We start from the raw sequence: 17,823 nt of genomic DNA, 5'->3' as shown, positions 1-17,823 counted from the left end.
GTACATAAAATCAGCTAAAAAGAAATACCACAGTTAGGTCTGTACTGCCCCCACCCCAAACTCATGCATCGTGTCGCCATCCTCATTTAATTTGCTCAGAATTTTCTGTACTAAGTATTATTGCATCTGCTTTCATTTGTCTTTTGCATAATGCTTAATTCTGATTAGATTAATGAATGGGAACAACACAGGATTTTCCAGTTACATTTACCTTTAGTTTGCTTTGCTACTTCTATGTCTCAACATAAGGTGCAAAATTTCAATATCAAAGCATATCTGGAGATATGTATCTGAAAGGCTTAGAGATAATTTGGTTTAACTCAAGTTTTTAATAAAATATTTCAAATTTGCATTTTTACATTGTTGAGACCCATCTCACTACATATCATTTTGGGATGTGTTCTTTCTCTCAACCTAAAATTCAGAGTGGAAATTGATTAGTTAAATGGATCAAACCCATTTTTATGCTGCCCAAGCTTTTTAAAACTCTTTTGACCTGTTATAGCTGAAATAATTTAAGCTTGTACTTTTCTATTTACCAGATTATGAATAAGGTGTTTATGGAAATAAAAATATTGAATAAGTCAATATTGAAAGCCATATTGAAAAAGTCAATAATTTTAAGCTCTAGTCTAATTTCAATTATATTAATCACTGTATATCAGTGAAAGAAATATCCTTGTTTGAATAGAAGAAGTAATCTAATTGGAAGTTTAGAGTCAAATCCTATTGTAGTCCTTACTCTTCAGTAGACAGTTTGGGTTTCTGGTTGGGCACTGGAACAGGCTCCCCAGGGCAGTGGTCACGGCCCCAAGCCTGACAGAGCTCAGTAAGTGTTTGGACAATGCTCTCAGGCACATGGGGTGACTCTTGGGGTGTCCTTTGCAGGGCCAGGAGTTGGGCTCAATGATTCCCATGAGTCCCTTCCAACTCAGCTTATTCTATGATTGTATGAAATGGATTTCAGTGAAGACCTAAGAATTGACCCATAAATTAAAGGAAATAAAGGAAATAGATTTTTAAATTTAAAAGAGGATAGTTTTTTCCTGTTTTTTACATAGAAACACACTAGTTCCCCCAATTTGAAACACAGCTGTCTCTAAATTGAATTAGACTTAGTTTTTTTGGTCCTTGTGGTCACTAGAATGCCTGCCACAAATTGATACCACTGTATGATACAATACAGTGCTTTAAAGGTCAATACAGTGTTTGAATAAGAAAAATAATGTAATCACATTTTCTTTTTATGTGTGAGTTCATTTTTTCTATGAAGAAAATTATAGTAAAAAAGGAAAAATTGCTGCTATTTATAGTGCTAGTACTGTTTAATATTGTTGTTATGTTTAGAGGTTTTGGGACAGAGAAGCAATTTCACTTCTCACTTTTTCTCCCTGGTTATTAGTACTGATGGTGTGTCCTGTGTTGGATAAATGCATAGTGCCATTACTTTGCAAATAGCGGATTCAAATATTGAATTTAACTTTTGTTGTGATAATTCCACATGCTTCTGTTTCCAAATGATGAATGGATGACAGTCTGTTTTTTCAGTGTTCAGTTACACTTCTTGAAGATAGATTTATTTCTCATTCTCCTGTCCAGGTTTTTGGGGTTTGTTTTTTTGTTTTGTTTTTGTTGTTGTTGTGGTTTGTTGGTTTGTTTGTTGTTGTTATTGGTAGTTTGTTTTTTTTATACTGAGGGAGAAGGTTGGGTGTTTTCATATTTGGCTGGGTTTTTTTCCAACTTGGACAGATTGGTACATGATTTCTGATTTTCTTTTTAAATGAATGATTTTTTAAAGCATATAGCTTGCTGATCTGGATATTTTTTCTAATCCAAGCCCTGAATGCTCTGAAATCCAGTGCTGAACCATTGCAGAAATAAGAATAACCCTACTGCAATGGAGGGAGAGTATCCAGCTCCAGGTTTATTTTCTAAGTTCTGTGCATGTTAAGAGAAAATAGATAATTGGTGAAGCCTGAATAGGTGGTAAGGGTGCATTCCAGCTGTGAAGGATTGCTAAAGCTTTGTCGACAGGGGAACCCTTATAAGTATGTAGATGATAAGCCTGTGTTTCAGAGGAGGGATATTAAGTGTTAGTAATACTCAAATAACCCAGTTAATCTTAGCGCCGCTTACAATGAACGCCTCCAACTTTACCTTACAACTTCATCAGTCACTGCCCAGATTCAAACTCTTTTTTTTTGCCAGCTGTCATAATGAAAGAAGCCAATCTAAAGTCTAAGAATATTTGTGGTTTTTTCAGTGTCCTTTCTTTTTCAGTCTACCTGAGGAACCAGTTTGGGCAGATGGCACTGCTGGCCTGTAGAGAGCATTTCTCCACAGTCATTAAAAACTCCATTGATTCTGCTACATGTAGAAACATTTCCATAGCACAGTCCTGGAATTAATTCCAGTAAAGACATTTCAGATCTGTGAGGTGTCATATTCTATGATTGTAGAAAATCGTTCTGTTTTGAACTGGATGATGTAAGGGAGAGTGATGTTGAGACTTGTCGGCTTTGGCTCTCCTTCTACCAATGCAAATTTCCGATTGCATTTCACCCTGACAAGGATCATCAACGCTATTAAAAGAGATCAGCTAAAAACTAGTCCAGGGAAAAAGGGAGAAAGTACACTCTGTGATCACAGTCTGCTCAGGAATTTATTCATTTTTCTTTTATGAAAGTATTAACATACTTTTATTTAATTTTGTCTTGTCTAGACCAGCCTGTGGCAGTCTAACAAAAGCAAAAGGAAGAAACTTGTGAGACTGGAGGTGGTATAGCATGCAGAATTGTATTTGCAAATGTATATTTTACTTAAAAAAAGTAATCTAAGGTATATTTGAATAGTTCTGTGGGTTTTACTCTGTTAGTGACACTTAGATATCACGAGCTAGATCAGACTGTTGTTCATTAGTAGCTGGCAGCTTTTCAAATTCATTATGAATTCTAAAAATTGCCTGCACAAACCTGATCAAGTTCAAAAGGCCAAGAGCAAGGTCCTGAACCTGGCACGGGGCAATCCCAAGCACAAATACAGGCTGGGCAGATCATGGACTGAGAGCAGCTCTGAGGAGAAGGACTTGGAGGTGTTGGTGGATGAGACCCAGCGCTGAGCATTTGCAGCCCACAAATGTGTCCTGGGCTGCATCATCAGCAGCATGGGCAGCAGTTCCAGGGAGGGGATTCTGCCCCTCTGCTCTGGTGAGGCCCCACCTGCAGTGCTGAGCCCAGCTCCGGGGTTCCCAAAATAAGAAGGATATGAACATGCTGGAGAGAGTCCAGAGGAGGTCATGAAGATGGTCCAAGGGCTGGAGCACCTCCCCTCTGAGGACAGACTGAGAGAGTTGGGGCTTGAGCAGCCTTCCAGTGTGTAAAGGGAGATACAAGAGAGCTGCAGAGGGACTTATGACAAAGGCATGTAGTGGTTAGTCAAGGGGTGACGACTGTAAATGGAGAGAGAGTACATTTAGATTAGCTAAGGAAACAGGTAAGGAAACAGTTCTTCACTGTGAGAGTTGTGAGGCCCTGGCACAGGTTTCCCAGAGAAGCTGTGGATGTCCCTGCCCTGGAGGTGTCCAAGGCCAGGTTGGATGGGATTTTGAGCGACCTGGTCTAGTGGAAGGTGGGCCTGCTCATGGCAGGGGGGTTGGAACAAGATGATCTTTTAGGTTCTGTCCAACCCAAACAATTTTATGGTACTCCTCAAACTCTTCTCACACAGAAATGATTTTGCCTTCTAATGGATTTGTAAGATGTAGATCAGAAGTATCACCCTTGCCAATTCAGTGATATGTTTCTTCTCATATATATAGGATATATTGGCTCAGGGAATAGTTCCCCTCAAAATCGTTGTTCTTTAGAATTTGGGAATCATGCTTTGGGGACTGCAAAAGCAGAACCCATCAGTGGGAGATGTCAGTCTGTTTTAAACCTATAGTTCTTTTACAGAGAGGCACAACAGTAAGAGATCTCAGAAAAGATGTGTTAATTTTCCCTAGGTCATGCATCTTCCCTGGCACCTTACCTTCTTCAGTTTAATTACTTGAAGGGAACCCACAGGAAAAGATGCATCTGTGTAAAACTCTCAGTACGCAGAAATAGTGTGGATTTTTGGGTGTCTCTCCTGATTGCCACCACTTACTACTCCATCTGTATCACACAGCAGTGGAATGGATGAAATCCATCTGTTTTGGGTGTAATTTAGCTGGAGAATATCTTCCACATGCTCATCTGATGTTCTTCAACCACTGATGGGTGTTTAAGCTCATGGGAGTGAAACAGAACCACTCATAAGCAAAACATGGATGGGCAGTCACACGGTGTGGAGGCTGAGTCCTCACACCACCTGCTTGGCTCTACATCTCCTCCTTCTGTGTCTCATTGCCTGCTGATATAGACAGATCACAGCACCCAAATCTTTGTAACCCTTCCTGTCAAAAAACACTGCATCATGTTTATTCTAGCAGGAATTTGCATTTTGTGGTAACTGCATTATATCAATTCACAGGTATAATGTAGAGATCTTGTTACAAATAGCACTTGGCTAAGAGCAGAACCAACTTAGAATCTAAATTATGTGTCAGTGTCCCCCTTATTAAGTTTTTCAGTATTTATTTAAAAGTAAAAAGTGCATAATTAAGAATGTTTTGTAATTATCTAACTTGGCAGTTGAAGACAGTGGCACACTGTTTTCATATCTGTGGTACATTAATTTTTCATAAATCCTAAGCAAAACTATAGTCTGAATATTGTTATACATGGCTGATAGTTGGATTGTGTTCTCACAAACTGAGTAACCTGAAGTTATGAATCATGCCCTATGATTTTTTAATTTCTATCATATGCTTTCATGACAATTGGTAGTATAAAAAGTATCATTCTGTAAAAGAACCATGGCAACGTGGTTGGTGGGAGGAAAAACAAATTTGAGAAGGTAGTAATTATTAATCACTCTAACTAAAAGCAGTTTGGCAAATAATTCAGACCAGAGCATATTTGTATAGCTCATAAAAAAAAAAAAATAGAAAAAGGAAGGTAAATTATTAGAAATATAAAAATGCAAGTGACTTTTTTGATAAATATATAGCAGCTGCTAACCCCCTCCTCTTGTCCCTACAGATGAATAATCAGTTCTGTGATATAATAGCAGGGAGCTAATGTAGATCATAAAATGACATCTGAGCTGTCACTAACTGCCATGGAACAAAAACGGGAGGTTAGATCTAAACCAAGTAATTAGAGGGGATGTTTCATCTGGATAAGTGGTCTTATCTATGAAAAATAACTGTTATGTGAAGAGAGTGGCCTTGAATAATGAAACTACCAATTCCCTTAGTCCATAACTCATGTTGCTCCCCTGGGCCTTAGGAATCAAAATAAAAGGGTTTTTTTCTCAACCATTAAACACAGCAAGTCCATTGAAAAAGTTCTTTTTAAGAAAAAATTCTCACTGATGGCCTAGAGTACAGATTGAACCAGGTAGTAAAGTAACATTATTGAAAGGAAAACATAATATTTGAACTCTATTGCCTGTCTTTCTATCAGTGCTAGGAACTAATGCTAGATTTTTGGCTCAAGATAAAACATGGTTGTATGTACACTCTTAAAGTTGGGTGGGGTTTCTTTTATGTTTGTGTTTGTTGTTGTTTTTTTTTAAAATAACAGTGAGAGGAACCTGAAAGTGAACAGTAAGAATTTCTCCAAAAGATGTCGTTAAGTATAAATTTTCCAACTATGTTTGCAGGCTCTTACAAGTGATGTTGTGTAAATTTTTCTAACCTTTAAACCCGTCCTGCAATTTTTCAGAGCTGCCAAGAAAACTGGTGCTGCTTCACTGTTCTTCCCCTCAGTGATAAATGTGACTTGGTGAGAACACTCTGTTTTCCCTGTGTAAGAAGAAGGAATAGAAAGAAGGGATCTTTATTATTCATTCAGTTCCTATGAAGGTTGTCCATCTGTATAACAGGAAGCTCTATCTTTAAGACTGTTTTGGCAGGGGCACTACTGCTCCCACAAAATATATGAATATCCCTGCTTCTCCAAAATAGTATTGCTGTGTTCCCATGATCAGAATACTATTTGAAAGTGCTGGAGTGGCATTCAAATAAAACTTCATAGCTCTGCATCTCTAGAATATGGGTTAAAGCAGCTAGTTGTTCTTTTCTACTGGATTTCTATGGACAGTATGTACAGCTTCTGAAACAGCAGATGATAATTAAATCATTACAATGAGTAACAAATTAATCCACACATACAAGTACTCTCAACATCTGAATCAGGAACTTCAAGTAAGTATATAAAGCTAGTTGATTGAGGATTTGATTTGAAAACAGATGCTGTGTTGAAGTTTGAGAAATGCCATTAACTCAGGAATTACTTGGTTTAAGTTATACAGGTTTACTGGAAGTTTTTACTTTAGGCTACAGCCCTACCTGTTTTAGATGGTTTGGCCTATAGAAAAAGTAATGCACATTTTTCCTCTTCTATTTAAATCAGAATAAAGAATGACTATGTAAATGCGACAATCTGTGGCACTTGCTTAAATCATTACCCTCAGTAGGAGGGAGGGCCCAGTGTCTATTACTGTCTGAAGACTTTTCTTTGGCCTTTTAGAAATGAATTTGCTGCTTGATTTGAATTCCTGGTGTAAAGGTAGATGAAAATCATTGTAACTGAAATCTTAGAAGACTAAAGAAAAACTAAAGTCTCAGTAATCGTAGAGACTACCTTAGTTGAACCTGCAGACCTATTTGTATAAAAGTAACTAACATAAGGGTCATAAAATTGATTCCCTGCAGCAAATATTTCTACTGAACTAATTCCAACTAAAGCTGTTTGAGAGAGATGGGGAGTAAAAATTAGTACTACTCATTTCACATGGAAGGAGGTAGTGAATATTAACTCAGTAATTATTTATATATTTCTCTGGGATTGAGAAAGGATAATTTACAAAGAATTTTAACAGTTCGAAGGAACCATCTGTGAAAGTGGGAAGTTTTCAAGTCAAATTAAAATTTATTTAATGTTCATTACTCATTAATTAAATAACACTTCCAGTTATTATGAGTTGTTTGTACATTTGCACATTTTTAGTTCTAAATGCAGAGAAAACAACCAGATTTTAAAATTTTATCAATTAATATTTATTAATATCTTCAACTTTTGACAATATTGTAACAATTTACAATTAAAACATTTGTTACTATATTTTACTTTTGTGCTTACTTGTATTTCTTAATTCATAACAGTATTACAGAAGCATAATTTAGGCTGATAAATTATCTCAGATTGTTCAGAAAAATGAACTGCAAAACTTACTTTGTCTTGTAAATATTCTAAATATTTGCCTTCAAATATTCAGGTTGAATGTAGAGGTCAAGAAGGAAGGTGATTCTTAAGTTTTGATGTAAAGTGTCTAAAAGGCTGTTATTGCTTTAAGCACTTTCTCATTAGCAGTTGTCTATTCCATGGAGAAAATTCTAAGTGTATATTACTGGTTCACTGAGTCAAGAGACTTGTTAATCCATCCATATATTTGAAATGTAGTATTTTCTATCTTGAGAGGAAATATCTAATATGTGAGCTCCAAGCAGGATCTGTACAGCAGGAGATAAGCCAGAGGGGAAGGTCTGTTTTGAACAGTGAATTATTAGTTTCTGCTTTAATAAAACCAAATGCCTGCAAGGGATTGAGTTTGGTTTCCACAAGTGTGGAGACAAGAGTTTTGTCTTTTCTCTGCCAAATCTGTCTATTTTTTCTCTCTCTCTCAAGTCCTTTAGAACCACGAGTGCCCCAAAGTTGGCAATGTATCTCTGAAACATGTTGCCCACTCCACTTCTGCAAGACTTGTTCTTGTGAGTTGAAACTTGTGCTGCTGTTGCTGTTTGTAAAGGCTCCCAGACCACTCTCACACTGCTTCTGAGCTTTTAATGATGCTTTTAAAAGGTCACTGGCACAGTGTTGCTGTTTACATACAGATCTAAGTGTAGGCAGGGTATTCCCATTACTGGTTCCAACATTCAAACCTTTGATTTTGGCAGTCTAGAAAAATGAATGCAGCAGATTTGTTCTGTGTGAGCCCTACACAGCAGAATGTGACTGTAGGATGAATACAACAATTCAAAAACACGTCATTGCTACTTACCCAAGTTTTGAAGTTGAAACCTCAGGAGATAGCTTTTAGTGTATAAAAGTTAGAGGATGAAATAATGGCTCATGTCCAAATATGTGGATATGCCAAAAGAAAGTGTATTTCAGGTTGTTTGTAGTTGCAATTCTTTCCCTTACGAGGTGATCTGCTGGGTGGTCAAAACTGAGCAGCCAAAAATGTAGAGAAATCAGTATAGAAAGGTTTTCATACTTTCACTCCATGATTCATAGATTCATGATTCTCTAATAAACACTTCAACATCTTTCCCACACAGATGGAGAGGCTTCTTTCTGCTTGACAGCGATAGACTGCACAGACCCAGGGAAATTCAAGTGTCGGCCTGGGTTCAGACTGCTCTAATTTTTGCTTTTTAAGAGGTTCTAGTAAAAGATAACAGTCAATAAAAATATATATAGATTGATGTTTATATTTTTAAAAAACATTGCTTGTGATGTAGTGAGCTTGCATTACTTTTGTAGGGTAACTGCTAAGGGAATGTGTGGGACAGACTGCAGAGACCTCTAGCATGCCACACATAGAAGTCAATATTTGTAATGCAGCATTTATTGTTTCATGTGAGACAGTAATCTGTGAGCAAACCTCAAGGGCTTAAAAGTTCACTTTTCTTGGAGCAACAACTAGCAATGAGGCTGTTTTCAAAGTTTATCTGCTCTTGTAAGTCATAGTAAGGAATAGAATGCGATAACTCTTATAGAGATTGTTCCTTTAGATTTAGATATAATTCTGTTCTCAGAAAAGCTATGAACATTTAAGATGTGCTCTTCATATTATAACACTGTCTGGCTCATGAGACTGCAGAGATACACCAAAAATAAAAGTTTGATTTAAAAAAAGCAAGTGTCTAGAATCTAGTAGAGAAAGGTTTTATCAGAGGCAATTTACTCCTAGAAAATTTAGGAGAAAAAGTTTTTCTCAGCAGAAATCCTGACAATTTCAGCTTTCTATTAGAATTATCTCTACCTTTACATGTTTTGTCCCAATGATAATTATGTATTGGTCTTTTAAACTGTGAAGAAATGCTTCCTTAAAAATTTATTTTTAGACCTACAGAAGGAGAGAGTCACAGTAGGTGCAAGATCTAAGATAGTCAAATTAATTAGCATTTTACCTCCACTGATTGAATAACTTGATGGTAGGTGGTGTAGCTGAGATGTAAATTACCTCATTAGTATGGTCATAAAAATTCAAAAAAATGAGGTATTATTGGAGTTGGTTACTACTTCTAAAGTAAAGAAGTACTTTTAGTTAGCTCATACCAGCATGAGCTGCGAGTAGAGGCGCATAGTAGAATATTTGCTTCCACATTTATCAGAAGTCTTTAAAGTTGGTGGAAATAATGTAGTAATTGGTCCCTGCTGCTATTCTACCATTAGGTTCTGATAGGTGGTTGTAAGTTTATTTTTACCAAGTGTTTCTGCTTCTTTCTTTGAAGCACTGGAACACGGGCAGTGCTGGTCATTTCCTTTTCCTGGTCAGTTCTGAGCTAGCTGATATTCAGCATTTCACTTTTGTAGACTTTGTCATGTTTGAAGTTGCATGTCAGATGGAGATTTTGAACCTCATCACATCAAATTTTCAATCCAGGGCAGTTGGATCTAAATTTTAATCCAGTATTAAACTAATAGGCTAATTAAATTATATTAGAGTAAATTCCTGGAAGTAATTGTGTGGTTTCAGTTACTGACTTCATTATGAATATGCAGAAATCATCAGCACTCACCAAGCCTCCCAAAGTATGTTCTAGTCTATTGGATTTGTGAATTTATGACATTATTGTGACTTTATGTAGCACTTGAAAACAAATCAGTGAGACCAGCAGAAAATAATTACAGCTAACTGTTGTAGCATTATATGGGCAGATACAATTAATTCAGGAACTAAACCTTTTAGTGCTGTACACATTCAGAGTCCAGGGATAATCGTGCACTTCTTAGGTAAAGAAGGGAATGGCACAGATTTACTTAAATATTTAAGCTGAACTACATTCACTAAGATCTCTGAGAGCAAGATTTAGTCCAGATCAGATACTAAACTGCCTACCTGATATATCAGAAGCTATTTGGAAATTGAAAGTATCTTAAATTTTACATCTCCTTAAATTCCCTGAAGGGTCACAAATGGCAATTGTTGCTATTTTGAGGCTGATTTTGGGCTGGTATCTCAGTGTGATGATATGCCTGCAGAAGAGTTTGCATATTACAACTCCGTGAGACATAACTGACTTTTTTAAAATGCAGTAGTCACTGATATCTCTCTTGACTTCATTATCTAAGAACCGTACATTTCTCACTTGGAAATATTGCACTTTCTCACACTTTTTATTGAGTGATACTGACCTTAAGTATTTTGTTCTGGATATGACAGCCTCTGAAGGAGAAAGGACAATCTGAAAAAAAGAGAAATGTCTATTTTTGACAGATGCAGCCTGGATTTGCATCACCCAAAACAGTCCTATTGCCCAAGGACTGTAAATACATCTATTGATTTGATCCAAACTGTTTTCCATCACGGGCACCTCATGTATTATGTGCATGTATCTGCACAGCAAAGTGACCCATAAAAATGATGAATAGGAGCTGTATTGAAATCTGTCACTTGCTGAGTCATGCTTTCCAAAAATGTTGATGACAAAGTAAGTGTAAATGATTTTCCTTAAAAATCCTTTGAAGATTAATTTGGCCCTTTGTTACATTAATTCAGTGTCAGATATCAGAAGCAGCCCATCTCTCTGCAGTGTAGAAAGCCAAATGTGTCCTGGGCTGCATCTACAGCAGTGTGGGCAGAAGGTGAGGGAGGGGATTCAGCCCCTCTGCTCTGCTCAGGTGAGACTCCACCTGCAGTGCTGCATCCAGCTCTGGGGTCCCAGCACGGGAAGGACCTTGGAGAGGGTCTAGAGGAGGCCACCAAGATGATCAGGGGGATGGAGCACCTCTGATATGAGGAAAGGCTGAGAGAATTGGGATTGTTCAGGCTGGAGAGGAGAAGGCTTTGGGGTAATCAAGTTGTGGCCTTTCGGTACCTGAAGGGAGCCTACAGGGAAGACAGAGGGAAACTTTCTACAGGAGCATGCGGTTACAGGACAAGGGAAAATGGCCTCAAACTGAAAGAGAGTGGGTTTAGATTGGATATTAGGCAGAAGTTTCTTACTGTGGGGGTACTGAGGCCCTGGCACAGGCTGCCCAGGGAAGCTGTGGATGCCCCACCCCTGGAAGTGTTCAAGGCCAGGATGGATGGAGCTCTGAGCAATCTGGTCTAGTGAAAAGTGTCGCTGCCCATAGAACGAGATGATTTTTAAGGTCTCTTCCAACACAAACATTCTATGATGCTATGATCTCCTTCCCCATTGATTCTGGTAATGGAAAAGATTGACTTTTATGTTTTTTTTTAATAGGGCTCTCAAAACCAACTGAACTTTGATAAGCCAGGTTACTGTATGAGGTGATTTAGGCAACTGAGCTGGTCACTGGAAGTGCCAACCATCAGTATAGACGTTGTCAAAAAATAGCTGTAATTGGTAATTTCTTCTTCTAACACTGCTGGTTCTGAGAAGGAAATCTGCCAGTGATCTCAGGAGGATGGAGAGTTATTGAGCTTCAGTCTCCATGGATGCAGAGGTTCCCTTGATTTCAAATTCAAAATGTATTCATTAAGATGTGAGCATAGTTGTTACTTTCTCAGTTGTGGGAATTTGGGATGTTAATTTTACTTTGAGTCAGTCTGTATCCCCTTGTCAGGTATGCTTCTTATAATTATCTTAAAATAGCACTTCTCTTAGCATTCAACTCATCTTTGATACAACTTTTTCCATGTGTACACGGAAGTCCAAATATGTGCATATTATTTAGTTCATTAGCTTTTCTTATATGTGTATAGATTGTTGTAATATCAGTTTGGTGTGGGTTTTGGCATCTTTTGGTGGAGCTCAGGACATCATAGATTCAGTCATAAAATATAATGCTTTTTCAGTCTCTTCCTTTCCTTCCATTTCAGAAAAATATTTTTTGCAATCATCTCTTGCAAAACATTGTTTTCCCATTTTTTTTGCTTGGTACAATGTCTAGCCCCCATTAAGAGGTTAGCAGTATAGTAATTTTTAGTCAGTGAGCTTAGAATTATTGTAATAACTTATGAACTAATCATTGCTGTATTCTGTTTCAGGGCATTATTACTTAGGCACTAATACACATTACAGCTAAAAGAAATTAAATTCAGTGTGAATTTTCTATGTAAAGTTATATGTAAATTTAAACCTGAAACTCACTGCCCTATTAGCTTCTGATATTAAATGTCCTGTGCAAATTTTTTCCTTATAGTTGATTTCCTGTTCTGCAATAGTAATAAGAATGGATTCCTTACTAAGCAAGTTGTACAAATACATAATTTGCTTAAGGTGTTTAGTCCTAGATTTCAAGCAGTTCAATTTGCTGTTCTGATAGACTTCATGGCTGATGAACAGCTGGTGCCTTTTTGAAAGCTGCTATTTTGTAAGGCAAAATATGCCAAGTAAAATGGGAAAATACAGTATCAAGCTAATGGCAATGCTCTGGTTCTCTAGCCTCATAACCGTGCATGAAAAGGAGAAGGTTATCTTGGCAATTCATTTACATCTCAGAGAGAGTTAAAAAAAACCCAAAAAAAGGGGCTTGTACAGCGAGGGAAATGGTTCACTTTACAAAGATCTCCATTAACTTAGGAGTGAATAGGAAGCCTGAAGGACTCAGCCCCTCAGGACAGAGGAGGTCTGGAGTTCCATGTGTGAATGTTCAGTGCCAGAAAGGCCCAGCTGAGTGTGGACGTGTGTGTGTAGAGAAGGGGGGAGTGAGGTGTGACTTGGAGGCACTTTGCATTGAGCAGTTCAAGATCCAGAACTGATTTCTAGAAGTAGTTTGACCAAACTGGGCTGAGCTGTGTTCAGCATGGCCCTAAAACTCTGTCATCAGCTGCTACTGCTCAACTCACTTGAGCCTCTTCTGTTCCAAGAAACAGAAATGAGTAATAATGAGAATACAGCAGGAGACTCTAACTCCTTCCACTGGCATATAGACACTGATAGGGATGTTGAAAGCTCTTATCTTTTTGAGCCTGTGGAAGAGAGAAGGCCAAGATCTATTTTTTCAACAATACTGCCACCATTCCAAGTTCAGTCCTTGACTAAGCAACATTCCTGCTTGTCATCAGGTACAGCACGGAGAAGGAAGGCACTTATTACTTGTCCATCTAGAAGAACAATGATTTGGACAAGGACTCCAATGGGAAGAATTTCTGCTGCTTTATCTCACCAGGCCTATAAAAATAACTTTCTTGCTGTTTACTTGGCTTGAAAACTTGCTTCTATTGCCATAGCCTGGCAAACTCGGGAGCAATTACAAATGCTTTCACCTCAAGGTCTATGGATTGAAAAAGCTGCAAAAAATATGGAATTAATGTCATCTCCTTAATGAAACTGGATTTTAATTGAAAACAATTCTTCTAAAGAATAAGAATTGTAGTCAGTCTCTTAGAAACTTTGGACAGGTACTGCTTTTATTGACACCTGCTGATGGTGAGAATAGGATTGTTACTGGAGGTGGAACACAGAGAATTGTTGTGCACAGTAATAGTAGAGTGTGTCCATCTTCCTGCAAGTTTCCTTGTTGAACTTAGAAGAGGATTAGTTGATAGTTCAGTGCAGTGTATACATTAATAAAAGTAAAATTGTGTATTATGACCTTAAATAAATTGTATCCAGTTGCTCAAAGAAGGAAATAGAGAAAGGAATGATGAGAAAGTCTTTGGCATAAAATATATCAGGAAAATATTTCAGCAAACAAGTATAGTATCACAAAGGAACAATTGACGACTGTGAACATATTTTGAAACAGACTCTGGTTTACAGAGTATTAAACCTCTGCATAGACTTAGGCTACTAATGTAGGATTGAGTATTAGCAGTCAATTGTTTTTTCAAATTCCACAGAAAATAAATGTTATCTCATACATACATTTCATTTTATTTAATTTTAACTCATGTGAGATTATTTTAAATGACCTGCACTGGACAAGAAGTGGGTCATGGAAAGTTCTAAAGGAATAATAGCATGACATATTGCACAAAAGTGGCTCTATATTGGGGACTGGCAGCCTTGATATAAGAAATTTTTGAGGAAAGAGATTAATTTTCTTCTTTTTTCAACTTTTACATTTCTCCTCTGTCAAAATGTTTATCAAATACTCAACATTGAAATGTGGAACTATATTAATGACTATAAATGTGTTTGGAAATTGCCTGTGATGTTCCTCTTTCACATTCTGTCTGATAAAATGGTGCTTTCAAGAAAAATAATACTCTTAGCAATTCCATGGGCATTTTGTTATTTATCCTAGTTCTATGCCTCTGTAACAATCCAATAAGGCCTAGAAATGAAAAAAAAAAAGTAAAAATTATATATGTATTCTGCTGATAAATATACATCTGCTTTCCATCTATGAAGTAGCAGATCATTAAAATGTGTATGGCAATTCCAGGCAAATTTCCTGGGAAATTCCAGGGAAACACATAATCTTAAGCATTCATTTTATACTGGCAAGAGAACAGTGTTTTATGGTAACACTGGCAGTGTAAAATTTCGTTTGTGTACAAGATTAAAAAGATTTTTTGATAGTTGCTGCTTTTTTCCTAAATCAGCTGTCCCATATTTTCTTTTTACTGTAAAAGTATTTCTTCAACACAGCATGTAGATATTTTACTATAAAATTGTTAAGAAGCCTTTGGCAATAAAATGGTAGATAGATTTAGAAACTTGTTTACACCAGTAAAAACTATTAATCTGAGCTTTAAAATATTTTATGGCAAATTTAAATCCCATTTTACTGATGCAAGGCACTTAAATGATATAAATTGTTGGTGTAATCTTGCCATCTGTAGAACAATAAATGTGTTTTATGCATATTCCAGTAGTCATTGTCTATAAATGTAAATATATAGAAATTTACCAAATCATAGGCAGGCTGAAAGCAGAATGAGGTAGCTCTATGTGGGGTCATAAAAGTATTTCATATTCATTTTTTAGTATGTTATTATTTTTAATAGACATTTTATCTTTTTCTCCTTTCATATTGCAATTTGAATTATTTACTTTTTACAAAAAAGTACATGGAATAATTTTGCTGTGAGAAACAAATCACTATGTGTTAAAAAAAACCAAAACAACATCCATTTTAAAATAAACTGCTTGGTTAGAGCAAAGGAAAGAGACCAAAATTGGGGTAGACACAAATATACAAAGTACATGTACACAAATGTAGATAGAAATAAATACATATCTTTATTTTTGGATTTTGTGCATTTTCTATAGATAACTATATCTGAAAAGAACATATGTATTTTAAACTGCAAGTATGCCTCCTGGATGATCACAGTGGACTGCCTTCATAAGTATATTCCTTCTGGACTGTTTAAAGTGCTTTGTTTCATAAAGTTTATTGATATTGATACACCCAGGGCACATAGGATGAATTTACACCATCTCTAATCTTACAGCAAAGAAATGTAGGAGCTGTGCAGAGGGAGCTGCCTCTGCTCCATTCCTGCTCCTCCTACAGGTGTTCCACATGTAAAATATGCATGTTTAGCTAATGAGGCCATAGTTTGCCTCTTTTTTATTACAGTAACTGGAATTTTTTATGTATCTTTAATAGTATCGATGTTTTCCAGGTGATCATTGAAAGATGGCCCTTCCCTGAAGTACTCATAGACTTTAAACAAAGATATGGAGATCACTAGTGAGGGAAATGGTCTAATGGAATGAAAGAGGGAATATTTATTGTAGTGGTGTTGTTTCAATGTCAAGTATTATGATGTAACTTTTAAACTAAGGGAACAGATCCAGCAGAATTCAGCCTAATCGTTTGTCAGCTTGTGAAGTGGACATTTCCAATTGCCTGTGCTTGACTGTTGGGAGACAGCTTGGAGTTTTTTCCTGCTTGGGATTACAGAAGACTGGCTTGCAAGGTGTATTTTGGCAAGCCTTGGGCATATCTTGAAAAGTGAAGTAGCCTGGTAGAACACAGACCAGCCAGGAAGATTTGAACTTTTCCATATTTATGGAATTAAAGAGTTTACAATTTGAAGGTTGTCTGAAATGTTTCTTGCTGCAACTTGGCTCTTTTTGGGTTAGTTCACTTATCAAACAAAGGTGCAGCCTGAATTTGCATAAGTGTAAACAATGAGTAAGCACTTTACTTGTTTGAGAAATACCTTTTACATGTAATTGCTCATAATTAATTTTGTGATTTTGGTTTTTTTTTATTCTTTCTAGGATACTGTTGGAATTAATATTCCCATCACTAATCCTACCAAAAACGTTGTCAAGATGAGTGTGCTGCTGGACCATCCATCCCTTTTTGGAGAAAACTCTTTCATTGTCAGGCCCAAACAAACATTTTCATATCACCTACAGTTTTCCCCAGCTGCTCTTGGCTCTTTTAATGGAAGGTAGGCTGTAGAGTTTTGATACTTGTAATTGTAGCTGTTTTACTAATAAATGAACTACTTTCATTGAAACCTAAGTCACTTGATGAAAATATTGCCCTAAAAAACCCCACAGAAGTTAATAAATGGAATTAAGACAATTTCCATCTTTAAATGTATTGTATCCCTAATAGCAGCTTTCCTCTTAGGGGAAAAGCATTATTGACAGGCAATAGAATAACTCCTTGTCATTCTAGTTCACTAGAATTTAGTTAACAATGTTTGAGAAGCTTACTTAATGTTAGAAGCCCCCCTTGAAAACTTCAGATTAATAGTTAGTTTGTAAATTTTAAGTTCTGTAAAAGGAATAGAACAATTACATTTTTTTTCTCAGAAGGAACAAAATTGTAAAAACATAACTGAAACCAGATAGAGAACCCTTTAACTGTCTTCACTTAAATCCATTTACCTTCATAATCTTCCATTACTTAACCACGATCTTCTAAATGAATATGGAGTGGTTTTAAATTAAAAAAATTTCATTACATTGGAAATCCCAGTGAAACCATGCAGGTATGATAATTAGGTATGAAAAGACAGATGACCTCTTGGTCTTAGTTTCAACTAAAACAGTTCAGCAAGTAATTGAATGGTGTAGAATTGCAAAGCTTATTTTCCTGGAATTTGGTTACCAAAGCATTATTTAGTCAAAGGGCTGACTGAAAAACAATGCCCTGTTTTTCAGTTATCTCAACTGACTGGCAAAAATATGGGAATGGGGAGTAGGGTGGGGTGGTGATTTAAGAGGAGAGCAGAGACATCTGACCAGTTTTGGTCAGTAAAAATCCATTCAGAGTTTTATTCAATTTGCTTGCAATGATTTTTCCAAAGACCACAATAATGTCAGGTATCATTGAATGATGCAGATTCAAACAATACTGTTTTATAAAATTGAGAACTGTTACAACTCTAATAAGTTGTTTTGTTTTGTGTTTTGTGGTTTTTTTTTTTTCCCCTGTGGGAATTTGTAAAAATCATGCATTCTTAAACTGCAGATGAGGATAGACCTCCTCTTTTTTTTTCATACCACATAATATTTCTGGCATTTTTCAAATGCAGAATTTCCAAATAATAAGATAAAGGTTTGTTTTAACTGGCAAAACTTGGGTCTCAGCTGATTGGTTGGCTGGGCCTTAGGGA

The 17,823-nt window shown here is 36.6% G+C and overlaps 1 protein-coding gene across 1 annotated transcript in view; it reads left to right on the top strand.

Moving 5' to 3' along the window:
• The window catches only part of CFAP47 (cilia and flagella associated protein 47), a 280,968-nt gene that overhangs the window by 177,935 nt on the left and 85,210 nt on the right, over positions 1–17,823 (top strand). Inside the window, exon 52 of the mRNA XM_032100897.1 lies at positions 16,472–16,647. Coding sequence (XP_031956788.1) covers positions 16,472–16,647 — 176 coding nt within the window. The remainder of the gene's footprint in view (positions 1–16,471; positions 16,648–17,823) is intronic.

This window comes from Corvus moneduloides, chromosome 2 (assembly GCF_009650955.1).
Source record: "Corvus moneduloides isolate bCorMon1 chromosome 2, bCorMon1.pri, whole genome shotgun sequence".
Classification (NCBI taxonomy): Eukaryota; Metazoa; Chordata; class Aves; order Passeriformes; family Corvidae; genus Corvus; species Corvus moneduloides.
Note: the sequence above shows the minus strand (reverse complement) of the source record. Positions and strands in the feature narration are given on the sequence as shown.